We start from the raw sequence: 15,670 nt of genomic DNA on the forward strand, positions 1-15,670 counted from the left end.
GTGGAGACTAGCAGCACAGAAATACACTGCACTGCTGTTCAGGTCGGCTTCTTCAATTGTTAATGTGCAGGTCTTGTTTTCAGCTGCATCCCCTCCGATCGTCACCTTCACCTTCACATCCTTCTCTAGGGTTGGATCAGTGAGGGACATATATCCTAAGAGCTGCATCTGTCTGTCTGACTGTTTGTACCAGAGGATAACATAATAGCCTGATATTTCATGTCTACAGTTGAGTGTTGCTGTTTTCTCTCCTGGTTTGATGTAAACGTGAGCTGGAGTCTGGGTGACCTTTTTACCAGGAGAGGAACCTGTGGAAAAACAAAGACGTAAACAGAACAGCTCAAACAGCAGCACTTTAAAACACTTTCAACAACTAAACCTACAAAACAGCTATTTTAAGAACCTCTAGAGACATTACCTGACACCAGAAAGATGTTGAAATGAATGATCAGGAATAAGATGATCATGTTGTGTCTCCTGTGTCAGAGCAGCCACTAAGACGTCCTTTCAGAAAAGGAGACAGAGTGATGAGGTGGGAGGAGTCTGAGCTGCTTCCTCCTCCTCTTCACATCACAGTCATCATGTCAGCTGTCACCACAGGTTTGGTAATAACGCCCAATAAGTTGAAGAGGCTGTGAGCTGTGTCTTAGAGATAAAGGGAGGTTTTTGTACTGATGAGTGGTGACATGCAGCACTGTGGAGACTAGCAGCACAGAAATACACTGCACTGCTGTTCAGCTCCACTTCTTTGATTGTTAGTTTGCAGTTCTTGTTGGCATTTGCATCCCCCTCTATGCTCACTTTGTCTTTGTCTTCAGGATATCCTTGATCATAATTCATGTATCCCAGGAGCTGCATCTGTCCGTCTTCCAACTGTTTGTACCAGAGGATTTGGGTAAAGCCACTAATTTTGTGTTGGCAGTTAAATATTGCCGGTTCACCCGGTCTCTTGATCACATCAGATGGATCCTGGTTGACCTCTTTGCCGACAGAGGCCCCTGTGGAAACAGCAGAAAACACAATCCCAGTTTGTAAGAATGAGAGAAAATACATTTTATAAATCCTTCATTAAAATGTCAAATTTGGATATCATTGAATATAATGTTCTCCAGAGTACCTGAGACGATGAAAACATTCAGAGTGACACAGAGGAAAATGATCATGATGTAGTTTCTGACTGAGTTTAACATCAGTCTGGTTATTGCTTCTCTTTCTTCATCCCAGTTTACTGTGAGCTCGTCTGCTGACTCTTCCTCCTCTCTTTAAGGAAACGCCTCTTCTTCCAGTTTCACAAACACCACCTTTTAAAGTGGGCGGAGTCACATTGTACCTCCAGTTCTTTACATGAACAACATCATATCAGACACCAACACACACCACAGTTTCATGAAGGGTATATACTGCCACCTATCAGAGGAAGACACTTCACAGAGCCCGATCATCATTAATAAGATGCTCCGTCACACTCGTGTGAGGCTGCATGGATGGACTGGACCACATGTCTGTTGTAGTCCAGCTCTCTAGAGATCTTTTCACGTGTGCAGCTGATGTTGGAATAAATTGGTCGTGCTGCTTCCTTTAGCTGCTACAGCTTCTGAACAAACTGAGGGACTGTGGATTGTTTGAGGTCTGACGCTGTAAAACCAAACCAGTTACAAACCACTTTCTTGGGAACAGTCTTCATTAATGCTGGCAGCCATGTTGTTGTTGTTTTTGTTTGTCCCTGTAGGAGGTAAATAAGAGGAGCTTCAAGAGCACAAAGGGAGGGTGGAGGAAGTTAAAGAGAAAGTCTAGATGTTCTTGTTTAAAAGTCGTCCTAGATCACAAATATGAATTCATAGATGAGATGGATTTATCGCCCAGCCCTACATGATGGTCTTCCAGTTTATTAGTTATTGCTGTATTGTGTCATTATAGTTATTGTGGGCAGAGTATCAAGTATTAGGTGTCATTCCTTCCTGTGTGGTATCATGTTATATTGTATTACATCATGTCCTGAGTGTCCCTGTGATTCTCAGCCCTAATATTCAGCTGCTGGCTGACATAATCCTGAATAATACATCCACTCAGTTCAGATCAAATCCATGAGTGAAAGTCTGAGGCTGCGGTCTCCAAACCTCCCGGCATAATATCTGATCTGGATGAGAAGTAAAGACCCACATTGGTTAGAGGACTTTGAAACAGGTGTAAGGGGCTGTGAACTGTAACACAGAGATGAAATGAAACCATCATCAGAAGCTTTTTGTATTGAGAAACAAAGATCTGCAGCACTGTGGAGACTAGCAGCACAGAAATACACTGCACTGCTGTTCAGATCCACTTCTTTGATTGTTAATGTGCAGTTCTTGCCTTTATCTGCACTCCCTCCCATCTTCACCTTCACGCCTGGCTCTGGGTTTGGATTGCTCATAAACACATATCCCAGGAACATCATCTCCTCGTCTGACTGCTTGTACCAGAGGATTCGATTATAGTCTTTAATTTCATGTCTACAGTTGAGTGTTGTTGTTTTCTCTCCTGGTTTGATGTAAACGTGAGCTGGAGTCTGGGTGACTTCTTTGTCGACAGAGGAACCTGAGGAAACAACAACACACAATCACAATGTGTGCAAAAAACAGTAAAACAGGAAGTAGATTTTCAAATTAAGACGACAATCTGTAAAAAAAAAAACTTGAATTCTTTACCTGAAACGATGAAAAGGTAAAAGGTGATGCAGAAGACGATGATCATGATGTGTGTCTGACTGAGTTTAACATCAGTCTACATGTGTCAGAGTTGATGTCACAGTAAACTGGAGGCTGGGGTTCAAAAGGAAATCCCTCCTTTTGAGCTTTTAAAGTGGGCGGAGTCACAGTCGTAACTCAACGTAAGAACATCACGTCAAACACCACGTCAAAGGTTTATACTGCCACCTTATGAGAGGAACCCAGACCAGGTTTATCCTGGCTCAGATGAGGCTGAGGTGGTACCCTCCTTACAGCGTGCACTCACTTCATTTCTTGTATGTTGGTCTATTTTTATGAAGCAGTATGTCATGAAACTCTATTTATATTTTAATAATAATAATAATAATTGATTGGACTTGTATAGAGCTTTTCTGGGTACTCAACAGAACAAAGACAGAGGGGGGGCGGGAGGAGAGGTCATGTGTTGTGGTCTTTGTTGAACAGGACGGTGGAGGAAAGGCCGTAAAGGATGCTGTTGCAGTAGTCCAGTCTGGAGGTTCTAAAGGCGTGGAGGAGGAGAGAGAGGAACACTTCTTTCAGAGCGGTGGTTTCAACAACCACTGCTCTATTATTCACAGAGATCAGAGATTTAAATGAAGAGGCTTGTTGCAGGTGTGAGGGCGGCTGTGAGCCGACAGAGATGATAAAATGTGGAGAGCAGGTTTTTGTACTGATGAGTGGTGACATGCAGCACTGTGGAGACTAGCAGCACAGAAATACACTGCACTGCTGTTCAGCTCCACTTCTTCAATTGTTAATGTGCAGGTCTTGTTTTCAGCAGCATCCCCTCCCATCTTCACCTTCATGTTCACATCCTTCTCTAGGGTTGGAGCTGTGTAATACATATATCCCAGGAGTGTCATCTCTCCGTCTGACTGCTTGTACCAGAGGATTTGATCATAGGTTGATATTTCATGTCTACAGTTGAGTGTGGCTGTTTTCTCTCCTGGTTTGATGTAAACGTGAGCTGGAGTCTGGGTGACCTTTTTACCAGGAGAGGAACCTGTGGAAAGACGAAGACGTAAACAGAACAGCTCAAACAGCAGCACTTTAAAACACTTTCAACAACTAAACCTACAAAACACCTATTTTAAGAACCTCTAGAGACATTACCTGACACCAGAAAGATGTTGAAATGAATGATCAGGAATAAGATGATCATGTTGTGTCTCCTGTGTCAGAGCAGCCACTAAGACGTCCTTTCAGAAAAGGAGACAGAGTGATGAGGTGGGAGGAGTCTGAGCTGCTTCCTCCTCCTCTTCACATCACAGTCATCATGTCAGCTGTCACCACAGGTTTGGTAATAACACCCAATAAGTTGAAGAGGCTGTGAGCTGTGTCTTAGAGATAAAGGGAGGTTTTTGTACTGATGAGTGGTGACATGCAGCACTGTGGAGACTAGCAGCACAGAAATACACTGCACTGCTGTTCAGCTCCACTTCTTTGATTGTTAATGTGCAGGTCTGATCTTTTCCTGCATTCCCTGTTATCTTCACATTAACTCCTTTTTCAGGAACTTCTTTATCTCCAACCATGTATCCCAGGAGCTGCATCTGTTTGTTCTTTAACTGTTTGTACCAGAGGATTTGGTTCAAGCTCTGATCTTTGTGTTGGCAGTTAAATATTGCCGGTTCACCCGGTCTCTTGATCACATCAGATGGATCCTGGTTGACCTCTTTGCCGACAGAGGCCCCTGTGGAAACAACAGAAAACACAATCCCAGTTTGTAAGAATGAGAGGAAATAGATTTTAAAAATCCTTCATTAAAATGTCAAATTTGGATATCATTGAATATAATGTTCTCCAGAGTACCTGAGACGATGAAAACATTCAGAGTGACACAGAGAAAAATGATCATGATGTAGTTTCTGACTGAGTTTAACATCAGTCTGGTTATTGCTTCTCTTTCTTCATCCCAGTTTACTGTGAGCTCGTCTGCTGACTCTTCCTCCTCTCTTTAAGGAAACGCCTCTTCTTCCAGTTTCACAAACACCACCTTTTAAAGTGGGCGGAGTCACATTGTACCTCCAGTTCTTTACATGAACAACATCATATCAGACACCAACACACACCACAGTTTCATGAAGGGTATATACTGCCACCTATCAAAGATAGTCACGCAGACCTTTATTAATCAGTGTTTCTATGGCAACTCATGTCAATATTCTAATTTAAATAACACAGTGCTGCAAGCTGGATTCCCTTTAAGTCGACTCAGAGTCACTAATTCATGACTCTTTATATAATTATCATGCAGTTCATCAGTTATTGCAGGAAGTGTTTTTGATATTAAAGCTGTTATTGGCAAAGTGTCTTAATCTTATATAATATATCCACTCAGTTCAGATCATATCCATCAAGCAGAGTTCAGCCAGGACACTTTACAGAAAGAGAATCAATCAACCAAGCTTTATTTATACATCACCTTTCATACAAATCAAATGTAATTCAAAGAGCTTTACAGAGACTGAAAACAAGAAAGAAGCAGAAATAAAAGAAACGCTCTGTCCCCCAAAGTGCGGTGCTTGGTCTTGGTGATAAGGGACAGGAGATCTGAGGCAGCAATATGGGGAGTGACGTTTGAGGAGTTCGGTCAGGTATGAGGGGGGCAAGATTATTGAGGGCTAGAGCAGGATCTTGAAGTGGATCCGGTCCAGTCTGGAGGTTCTAAAGGCGTGGAGGTGGAGAGAGAGGAACACTTCTTTCAGAGCGGTGGTTTCAACAACCACTGCTCTATTATTCACAGAGATCAGAGATTTAAATGAAGAGGCTTGTTGCAGGTGTGAGGGCGGCTGTGAGCCGACAGAGATGATAAAATGTGGAGAGCAGGTTTTTGTACTGATGAGTGGTGACATGCAGCACTGTGGAGACTAGCAGCACAGAAATACACTGCACTGCTGTTCAGGTCCACTTCTTCAATTGTTAATGTGCAGGTCTTGTTTTCAGCTGCACTCCCTCCCATCTTCACCTTCACCTTCACATCCTCCTCTAGGGTTGGATTGGTGTGATACACATTCCCCAGTAGCTGCATCCCTCCATCTGACTGTTTGTACCAGAGGATATTATTATAAGTTGGAATTTCATGTCTACAGTTGAGTGTGGCTGTTTTCTCTCCTGGTTTGATGTAAACGTGAGCTGGAGTCTGGGTGACCTTTTTACCAGGAGAGGAACCTGTGGAAAGACGAAGACGTAAACAGAACAGCTCAAACAGCAGCACTTTAAAACACTTTCAACAACTAAACCTACAAAGCACCTATTTTAAGAACCTCTAGAGACATTACCTGACACCAGAAAGATGTTGAAATGAATGATCAGGAATAAGATGATCATGTTGTGTCTCCTGTGTCAGAGCAGCCACTAAGACGTCCTTTCAGAAAAGGAGACAGAGTGATGAGGTGGGAGGAGTCTGAGCTGCTTCCTCCTCCTCTTCACATCACAGTCATCATGTCAGCTGTCACCACAGGTTTGGTAATAACACCCAATAAGTTGAAGAGGCTGTGAGCTGTGTCTTAGAGATAAAGGGAGGTTTTTGTACTGATGAGTGGTGACATGCAGCACTGTGGAGACTAGCAGCACAGAAATACACTGCACTGCTGTTCAGATCCACTTCTTTGATTGTTAGTTTGCAGTCCTTGTTGGCATTTGCATCCCCCTCTATGCTCACTTTGTCTTTGTCTTCAGGAGATGCTTGATCATAATTCATGTATCCCAGGAACTGCATCTGTTTGTTCTTTAACTGTTTGTACCAGAGGATTTGGTTATAGCCACTAATTTTGTGTTGGCAGTTAAATATTGCCGGTTCACCCGGTCTCTTGATCACATCAGATGGATCCTGGTTGACCTCTTTGCCGACAGAGGCCCCTGTGGAAACAGCAGAAAACACAATCCCAGTTTGTAAGAATGAGAGGAAATAGATTTTAAAAATCCTTCATTAAAATGTCAAATTTGGATATGATTGAATATAATGTTCTCCAGAGTACCTGAGACGATGAAAACATTCAGAGTGACACAGAGGAAAATGATCATGATGTAGTTTCTGACTGAGTTTAACATCAGTCTGGTTATTGCTTCTCTTTCTTCATCCCAGTTTACTGTGAGCTCGTCTGCTGACTCTTCCTCCTCTCTTTAAGGAAACGCCTCTTCTTCCAGTTTCACAAACACCACCTTTTAAAGTGGGCGGAGTCACATTGTACCTCCAGTTCTTTACATGAACAACATCATATCAGACACCAACACACACCACAGTTTCATGAAGGGTATATACTGCCACCTATCAGAGGAAGACACTTCACAGAGCCCCATCATCGTTCATAAGATGCTCCGTCACACTCGTGTGAGGCTGCATGGTTGGACTGGACCACATGTCTGTTGTAGTCCAGCTCTCTAGAGATCTTTTCACGTGTGCAGCTGATGTTGGAATAAATTGGTCGTGCTTCTTCCTTTAGCTGCTACAGCTTCTGAACAAACTGAGGGACTGTGGATTGTTTGAGGTCTGACACTGCAAAACCAAACAAGTTACAAACCACTTTCTTGGGAACAGTCTTCATTAATGCTGGCGGCCATGTTGTTGTTGTTGTTGTTGTTTGTCCCTGTAGGAGGTAAATAAGAGGAGCTTCAAGAGCCCAGAGGGAGGGTGGAGGAAGTTAAAGAGAAAGTCTAGATGTTCTTGTTTAAAAGTCGTCCTAGATCACAAATATGAATTCATAGATGAGATGGATTTATCGCCCAGCCCTACATGATGGTCTTTCCAGTTTATTAGCTATTGCTGTATTGTGTCATTATAGTTATTGTGGGCAGAGTATCAAGTATTAGGTGTCTTTCCTTCCTGTGTGGTATCATGTCATATTGTATCACATCGTGTCCTGAGTGTCCCTGTGATTCTCAGCCCTAATATTCAGCTGCTGGCTGACATAATCCTGAATAATACATCCACTCAGTTCAGATCAAATCCATGAGTGAAAGTCTGAGGCTGCGGTCTCCAAACCTCCCGTCATAGTATCTGATCTGGATGAGAAGTAAAGACCCACATTGGTTAGAGGACTTTGAAACAGGTGTAAGGGGCTGTGAACTGTAACACAGAGATGAAATGAAACCATCATCAGAAGCTTTTTGTATTGAGAAACAAAGATCTGTAGCACTGTGGAGACTAGCAGCACAGAAATACACTGCACTGCTGTTCAGATCCACTTCTTTGATTGTTAATGTGCAGGTCTTGCCTTTATCTGCACTCCCTCCCATCGTCACCTTCACGCCTGGTTCTGGGTTTGGATCGCTCATAAACACATATCCCAGGAACATCATCTCTCCGTCTGACTGCTTGTACCAGAGGATTCGATCATAGTCTTTAATTTCATGTTTACAGGTGAGTGTTGTTGTTTTCTCTCCTGGTTTGATGTAAACGTGAGCTGGAGTCTGGGTGACTTCTTTGTCGACAGAGGAACCTGAGGAAACAACAACACACAATCACAATGTGTGCAAAAAACAGTAAAACAGGAAGTAGAACTTCAAATTAAGACGACAATCTGTAAAAAAAACTTGAATACTTTACCTGAAAAGATGAAAAGGTGAAAGGTGATACAGAGGACGATGATCATGATGTGTGTCTGACTGAGTTTAACATCAGTCTACATGTGTCAGAGTTGATGTCACAGTAAACTGGAGGCTGGGGTTCATAAGGAAATCCCTCCTTTTGAGCTTTTAAAGTGGGCGGAGTCACAGTCGTAACTCAACGTAAGAACATCACGTCAAACACCACGTCAAAGGTTTATACTGCCACCTTATGAGAGGAACCCAGACCAGGTTTATCCTGGCTCAGATGAGGCTGAGGTGGTACCCTCCTTACAGCGTGCACTCACTTCATTTCTTGTATGTTGGTCTATTTTTATGAAGCAGTATGTCATGAAACTCTATTTATATTTTAATAATAATAATAATAATTGATTGGACTTGTATAGAGCTTTTCTGGGTACTCAACAGAACAAAGACAGAGGGGGGGCGGGAGGAGAGGTCATGTGTTGTGGTCTTTGTTGAACAGGAAGGTCTTGAGGTGGTTTTTAAACGAGTGAAGAGAGTCAGAGTTGAGGATGTTTGGAGGGAGAGAGTTCAGAGAGTCTGGGCAGCGATGATGAAGACTCTGCCCCCCAAGGTGCTGTGCTTGGTCTTGGTGATAGGGGACAGGAGATCTGAGGCGGTGAGATGGGGAGTGGCGTTTGAGGAGGTCGGTCAGGTACGAGGGGGCGAGGTTATTGAGGGCTAGAGCAGGATCTTGAAGTGATCTGGTCCAGTATGAAGGTTCTAAAGGCGTGGAGGAGGAGAGAGAGGAACACTTCTCTCAGAGCGGTGGTTTCAACAACCACTGCTCTATTATTCACAGAGATCAGAGATTTAAATGAAGAGGCTTGTTGCAGGTGTGAGGGCGGCTGTGAGCCGACAGAGATGATAAAATGTGGAGAGCAGGTTTTTGTACTGATGAGTGGTGACATGCAGCACTGTGGAGACTAGCAGCACAGAAATACACTGCACTGCTGTTCAGGTCGGCTTCTTCAATTGTTAATGTGCAGGTCTTGTTTTCAGCTGCATCCCCTCCCATCTTCACCTTCATCTTCACATCCTCCTCTAGGGTTGGATCCGTGAAGGACACATATCCCAAGAGCTGCATCTGTCCGTCTGACTGCTTGTACCAGAGGATAACATAATAGCCTGTTATTTCATGTCTACAGTTGAGTGTGGCTGTTTTCTCTCCTGGTTTGATGTAAACGTGAGCTGGAGTCTGGGTGACCTTTTTACCAGGAGAGGAACCTGTGGAAAGACGAAGACGTAAACAGAACAGCTCAAACAGCAGCACTTTAAAACACTTTCAACAACTAAACCTACAAAACACCTATTTTAAGAACCTCTAGAGACATTACCTGACACCAGAAAGATGTTGAAATGAATGATCAGGAATAAGATGATCATGTTGTGTCTCCTGTGTCAGAGCAGCCACTAAGACGTCCTTTCAGAAAAGGAGACAGAGTGATGAGGTGGGAGGAGTCTGAGCTGCTTCCTCCTCCTCTTCACATCACAGTCATCATGTCAGCTGTCACCACAGGTTTGGTAATAACGCCCAATAAGTTGAAGAGGCTGTGAGCTGTGTCTTAGAGATAAAGGGAGGTTTTTGTACTGATGAGTGGTGACATGCAGCACTGTGGAGACTAGCAGCACAGAAATACACTGCACTGCTGTTCAGATCAACTTCTTTGATTGTTAATGTGCAGTTCTTGTTTTCATTTGCGTTCCCCTCTATGCTCACTTTGTCTTTGTCTTCAGGAGATGCTTGATCTCCAAACATGTATCCCAGGAGCTGCATCTGTCCGTCCTCTAACTGTTTGTACCAGAGGATTTGGTTATAGCCACTAATTTTGTGTTGGCAGTTAAATACTGCCGGTTCACCCGGTCTCTTGATCACATCAGATGGATCCTGGTTGACCTCTTTGCCGACAGAGGCCCCTGTGGAAACAGCAGAAAACACAATCCCAGTTTGTAAGAATGAGAGGAAATAGATTTTAAAAATCCTTCATTAAAATGTCAAATTTGGATATGATTGAATATAATGTTCTCCAGAGTACCTGAGACGATGAAAACATTCAGAGTGACACAGAGGAAAATGATCATGATGTAGTTTCTGACTGAGTTTAACATCAGTCTGGTTATTGCTTCTCTTTCTTCATCCCAGTTTACTGTGAGCTCGTCTGCTGACTCTTCCTCCTCTCTTTAAGGAAACGCCTCTTCTTCCAGTTTCACAAACACCACCTTTTAAAGTGGGCGGAGTCACATTGTACCTCCAGTTCTTTACATGAACAACATCATATCAGACACCAACACACACCACAGTTTCATGAAGGGTATATACTGCCACCTATCAAAGATAGTCACACAGACATTTAGTCTTTTTAAAAACTACATATTTTATTCCCCATAAGATCAGCTGACTTTGTGACCTGCCTGAAGTAACACTGTGCTCAGTTTCTTATATCATAACTCGTTTATTACATTCTGTTATCTGTACATTTGACCAGTGGAGGTGCTGAAGGGTGGAGCGGGAGTGGGTGAGTAACCGGGGCAGCTGAGTTCTGGACATGTTGGAGTTTTTGGAGGTCAGTGGAGGGAAGGCCGTAAAGGATGCTGCTGAAGTAGTCCAGTCTGGAGGTTCTAAAGGCGTGGAGGAGGAGAGAGAGGAACACTTCTTTCAGAGCGGTGGTTTCAACAACCACTGCTCTATTATTCACAGAGATCAGAGATTTAAATGAAGAGGCTTGTTGCAGGTGTGAGGGCGGCTGTGAGCCGACAGAGATGATAAAATGTGGAGAGCAGGTTTTTGTACTGATGAGTGGTGACATGCAGCACTGTGGAGACTAGCAGCACAGAAATACACTGCACTGCTGTTCAGGTCGGCTTCTTCAATTGTTAATGTGCAGGTCTTGTTTTCAGCTGCACTACCTCCCATCTTCACCTTCACGCCTGGCTCTGGGTTTGGAGCGCTCAAGGACATATATCCCAGGAACTTCATCTCTCCGTCTGACTGCTTGTACCAGAGGATATCATAATAGTTTGGAATTTCATGTCTACAGTTGAGTGTGGCTGTTTTCTCTCCTGGTTTGATGTAAACGTGAGCTGGAGTCTGGGTGACCTTTTTACCAGGAGAGGAACCTGTGGAAAGACAAAGACGTAAGCAGAACAGCTCAAACAGCAGCACTTTAAAACACTTTCAACAACTAAACCTACAAAACACCTATTTTAAGAACCTCTAGAGACATTACCTGACACCAGAAAGATGTTGAAATGAATGATGAGGAATAAGATGATCATGTTGTGTCTCCTGTGTCAGAGCAGCCACTAAGACGTCCTTTCAGAAAAGGAGACAGAGTGATGAGGTGGGAGGAGTCTGAGCTGCTTCCTCCTCCTCTTCACATCACAGTCATCATGTCAGCTGTCACCACAGGTTTGGTAATAACGCCCAATAAGTTGAAGAGGCTGTGAGCTGTGTCTTAGAGATAAAGGGAGGTTTTTGTACTGATGAGTGGTGACATGCAGCACTGTGGAGACTAGCAGCACAGAAATACACTGCACTGCTGTTCAGATCCACTTCTTTGATTGTTAGTGTGCAGTTCTGATCTTTCTCGGCACTCCCTGTTATCTTCACATTAACTCCTTTTTCAGGAACTTCTTGATCTCCAGTCATGTATCCCAGGAACTGCATCTGTCCGTCCTCTAACTGTTTGTACCAGAGGATGACGCTCAAGCTCTGATCTTTATGTCTGCAGTTAAATATTGCCGGTTCACCCGGTCTCTTGATCACATCAGGTGGATCCTGTTTGACCTCTTTGCCGACAGAGGCCCCTGTGGAAACAGCAGAAAACACAATCCCAGTTTGTAAGAATGAGAGGAAATAGATTTTAAAAATCCTTCATTAAAATGTCAAATTTGGATATCATTGAATATAATGTTCTCCAGAGTACCTGAGACGATGAAAACATTCAGAGTGACACAGAGGAAAATGATCATGATGTAGTTTCTGACTGAGTTTAACATCAGTCTGGTTATTGCTTCTCTTTCTTCATCCCAGTTTACTGTGAGCTCGTCTGCTGACTCTTCCTCCTCTCTTTAAGGAAACGCCTCTTCTTCCAGTTTCACAAACACCACCTTTTAAAGTGGGCGGAGTCACATTGTACCTCCAGTTCTTTACATGAACAACATCATATCAGACACCAACACACACCACAGTTTCATGAAGGGTATATACTGCCATCTATCAGAGGAAGACACTTCACAGAGCCCGATCATCGTTAATAAGATGCTCCGTCACACTCGTGTGAGGCTGCATGGTTGGACTGGACCACATGTCTGTTGTAGTCCAGCTCTCTAGAGATCTTTTCACGTGTGCAGCTGATGTTGGAATAAATTGGTCGTGCTGCTTCCTTTAGCTGCTACAGCTTCTGAACAAACTGAGGGACTGTGGATTGTTTGAGGTCTGACGCTGCAAAACCAAACCAGTTACAAACCACTTTCTTGGGAACAGTCTTCATTAATGCTGGCGGCCATGTTGTTGTTGTTGTTGTTTGTCCCTGTAGGAGGTAAATAAGAGGAGCTTCAAGAGCACAGAGGGAGGGTGGAGGAAGTTAAAGAGAAAGTCTAGATGTTCTTCTTTAAAAGTCGTCCTAGATCACAAATATGAATTCATAGATGAGATGGATTTATCGCCCAGCCCTACATGATGGTCTTCCAGTTTATTAGTTATTGCTGTATTGTGTCATTATAGTTATTGTGGGCAGAGTATCAAGTATTAGGTGTCTTTCCTTCCTGTGTGGTATCATGTTATATTGTATTACATCATGTCCTGAGTGTCCCTGTGATTCTCAGCCCTAATATTCAGCTGCTGGCTGACATAATCCTGAATAATACATCCACTCAGTTCAGATCAAATCCATGAGTGAAAGTCTGAGGCTGCGGTCTCCAAACCTCCCGTCATGATATCTGATCTGGATGAGAAGTAAAGACCCACATTGGTTAGAGGACTTTGAAACAGGTGTAAGGGGCTGTGAACTGTAACACAGAGATGAAATGAAACCATCATCAGAAGCTTTTTGTATTGAGAAACAAAGATCTGTAGCACTGTGGAGACTAGCAGCACAGAAATACACTGCACTGCTGTTCAGATCCACTTCTTTGATTGTTAATGTGCAGGTCTTGCCTTTATCTGCACTCCCTCCCATCGTCACCTTCACGCCTGGTTCTGGGTTTGGATCGCTCATAAACACATATCCCAGGAACATCATCTCTCCGTCTGACTGCTTGTACCAGAGGATTCGATTATAGTCTTTAATTTCATGTCTACAGTTGAGTGTTCCTGTTTTTTCTCCTGGTTTGATGTAAACGTGAGCTGGAGTCTGGATGACTTCTTTGTCGACAGAGGAACCTGAGGAAACAACAACACACAATCACAATGTGTGCAAAAAACAGTAAAACAGGAAGTAGAATTTCAAATTAAGACGACAATCTGTAAAAAAAACTTGAATACTTTACCTGAAACGATTAAAAGGTAAAAGGTGATACAGAGGACGATGATCATGATGTGTGTCTGACTGAGTTTAACATCAGTCTACATGTGTCAGAGTTGATGTCACAGTAAACTGGAGGCTGGGGTTCAAAAGGAAATCCCTCCTTTTGAGCTTTTAAAGTGGGCGGAGTCACAGTCGTAACTCAACGTAAGAACATCACGTCAAACACCACGTCAAAGGTTTATACTGCCACCTTATGAGAGGAACCCAGACCAGGTTTATCCTGGCTCAGATGAGGCTGAGGTGGTACCCTCCTTACAGCGTGCACTCACTTCATTTCTTGTATGTTGGTCTATTTTTATGAAGCAGTATGTCATGAAACTCTATTTATATTTTAATAATAATAATAATTGATTAGACTTGTATAGAGCTTTTCTGGGTACTCAACAGAACAAAGACAGAGGGGGGGCGGGAGGAGAGGTCATGTGTTGTGGTCTTTGTTGAACAGGAAGGTCTTGAGGTGGTTTTTAAACGAGTGAAGAGAGTCAGAGTTGAGGATGTTTGGAGGGAGAGAGTTCAGAGAGTCTGGGCAGAGATTGCAACGACTCTGTCCCCCAAGGTGCGGTGCTTGGTCTTGGTGAAAAGGGACAGGAGATCTGAGGCGGTGAGATGGGGAGTGGCGTTTGAGGAGGTCGGTCGGGTACGAGGGGGCGAGGTTATTGAGGGCTAGAGCAGGATCTTGAAGTGATCTGGTCCAGTATGAAGGTTCTAAAGGCGTGGAGGAGGAGAGAGAGGAACACTTCTTTCAGAGCGGTGGTTTCAACAACCACTGCTCTATTATTCACAGAGATCAGAGATTTAAATGAAGAGGCTTGTTGCAGGTGTGAGGGCGGCTGTGAGCCGACAGAGATGATAAAATGTGGAGAGCAGGTTTTTGTACTGATGAGTGGTGACATGCAGCACTGTGGAGACTAGCAGCACAGAAATACACTGCACTGCTGTTCAGGTCGGCTTCTTCAATTGTTAATGTGCAGGTCTTGTTTTCATTTGCATCCCCTCCCATCTTCACCTTCACCTTCACATCCTTCTCTAGGGTTGCATCCGTGAGGTACATATATCCCAGGAGCGTCATCTGTCCGTCTGACTGCTTGTACCAGAGAATAGTATAATAGCCTGAAATTTCATGTCTACAGTTGAGTGTGGCTGTTTTCTCTCCTGGTTTGATGTAAACGTGAGCTGGAGTCTGGGTGACCTTTTTACCAGGAGAGGAACCTGTGGAAAGACGAAGACGTAAACAGAACAGCTCAAACAGCAGCACTTTAAAACACTTTCAACAACTAAACCTACAAAACACCTATTTTAAGAACCTCTAGAGACATTACCTGACACCAGAAAGATGTTGAAATGAATGATCAGGAATAAGATGATCATGTTGTGTCTCCTGTGTCAGAGCAGCCACTAAGACGTCCTATCAGAAAAGGAGACAGAGTGATGAGGTGGGAGGAGTCTGAGCTGCTTCCTCCTCCTCTTCACATCACAGTCATCATGTCAGCTGTCACCACAGGTTTGGTAATAACACCCAATAAGTTGAAGAGGCTGTGAGCTGTGTCTTAGAGATAAAGGGAGGTTTTTGTACTGATGAGTGGTGACATGCAGCACTGTGGAGACTAGCAGCACAGAAATACACTGCACTGCTGTTCAGATCCACTTCTTTGATTGTTAATGTGCAGGTCTGATCTTTTCTTGCATTCCCTGTTATCTTCACATTAACTCCTTTTTCAGGAACTTCTTGTTCTCCAGTCATGTATCCCAGGAACTGCATCTGTCCGTCCTCTAACTGTTTGTACCAGAGGATTTGGTTCAAGCTCTGATCTTTATGTAGGCAGTTAAATATTGCCGGTTCACCCG

General features: G+C 43.5%; 2 long non-coding RNA genes and 3 gene segments (V, D, J or C); all 5 read right to left on the reverse strand.

Moving 5' to 3' along the window:
* Window positions 1–238: 238 nt before the first annotated feature.
* LOC117805993 lies at window positions 239–1,215 on the reverse strand. The gene is made up of 3 exons (XR_004629575.1): window positions 1,118–1,215; window positions 419–998; window positions 239–308 (listed from the first exon to the last, which is right to left on the reverse strand). It is a non-coding gene; the product is annotated as an uncharacterized LOC117805993 (long non-coding RNA).
* Window positions 1,216–2,165: 950 nt separating this feature from the next.
* On the reverse strand, window positions 2,166–3,888 carry LOC117806521. The segment is given in 3 exon segments: window positions 2,166–2,201; window positions 2,285–2,574; window positions 3,840–3,888. Coding segments are annotated over 3 exon segments (375 nt in total).
* Window positions 3,889–5,777: 1,889 nt separating this feature from the next.
* LOC117805992 lies at window positions 5,778–6,804 on the reverse strand. Its single transcript, XR_004629574.1, has 3 exons — window positions 6,707–6,804; window positions 6,008–6,587; window positions 5,778–5,897 (listed from the first exon to the last, which is right to left on the reverse strand). It is a non-coding gene; the product is annotated as an uncharacterized LOC117805992 (long non-coding RNA).
* Window positions 6,805–10,885: 4,081 nt separating this feature from the next.
* LOC117805981 lies at window positions 10,886–11,618 on the reverse strand. The segment is given in 2 exon segments: window positions 10,886–11,414; window positions 11,525–11,618. Coding segments are annotated over 2 exon segments (465 nt in total).
* Window positions 11,619–14,551: 2,933 nt separating this feature from the next.
* LOC117805978 lies at window positions 14,552–15,228 on the reverse strand. The segment is given in 2 exon segments: window positions 14,552–15,034; window positions 15,145–15,228. Coding segments are annotated over 2 exon segments (471 nt in total).
* Between the last annotated feature and the right edge of the window lie 442 nt (window positions 15,229–15,670).

The sequence above is a fragment of the Notolabrus celidotus genome, chromosome 22 (genome assembly GCF_009762535.1).
Source record: "Notolabrus celidotus isolate fNotCel1 chromosome 22, fNotCel1.pri, whole genome shotgun sequence".
NCBI lineage: Eukaryota > Metazoa > Chordata > Actinopteri > Labriformes > Labridae > Notolabrus > Notolabrus celidotus.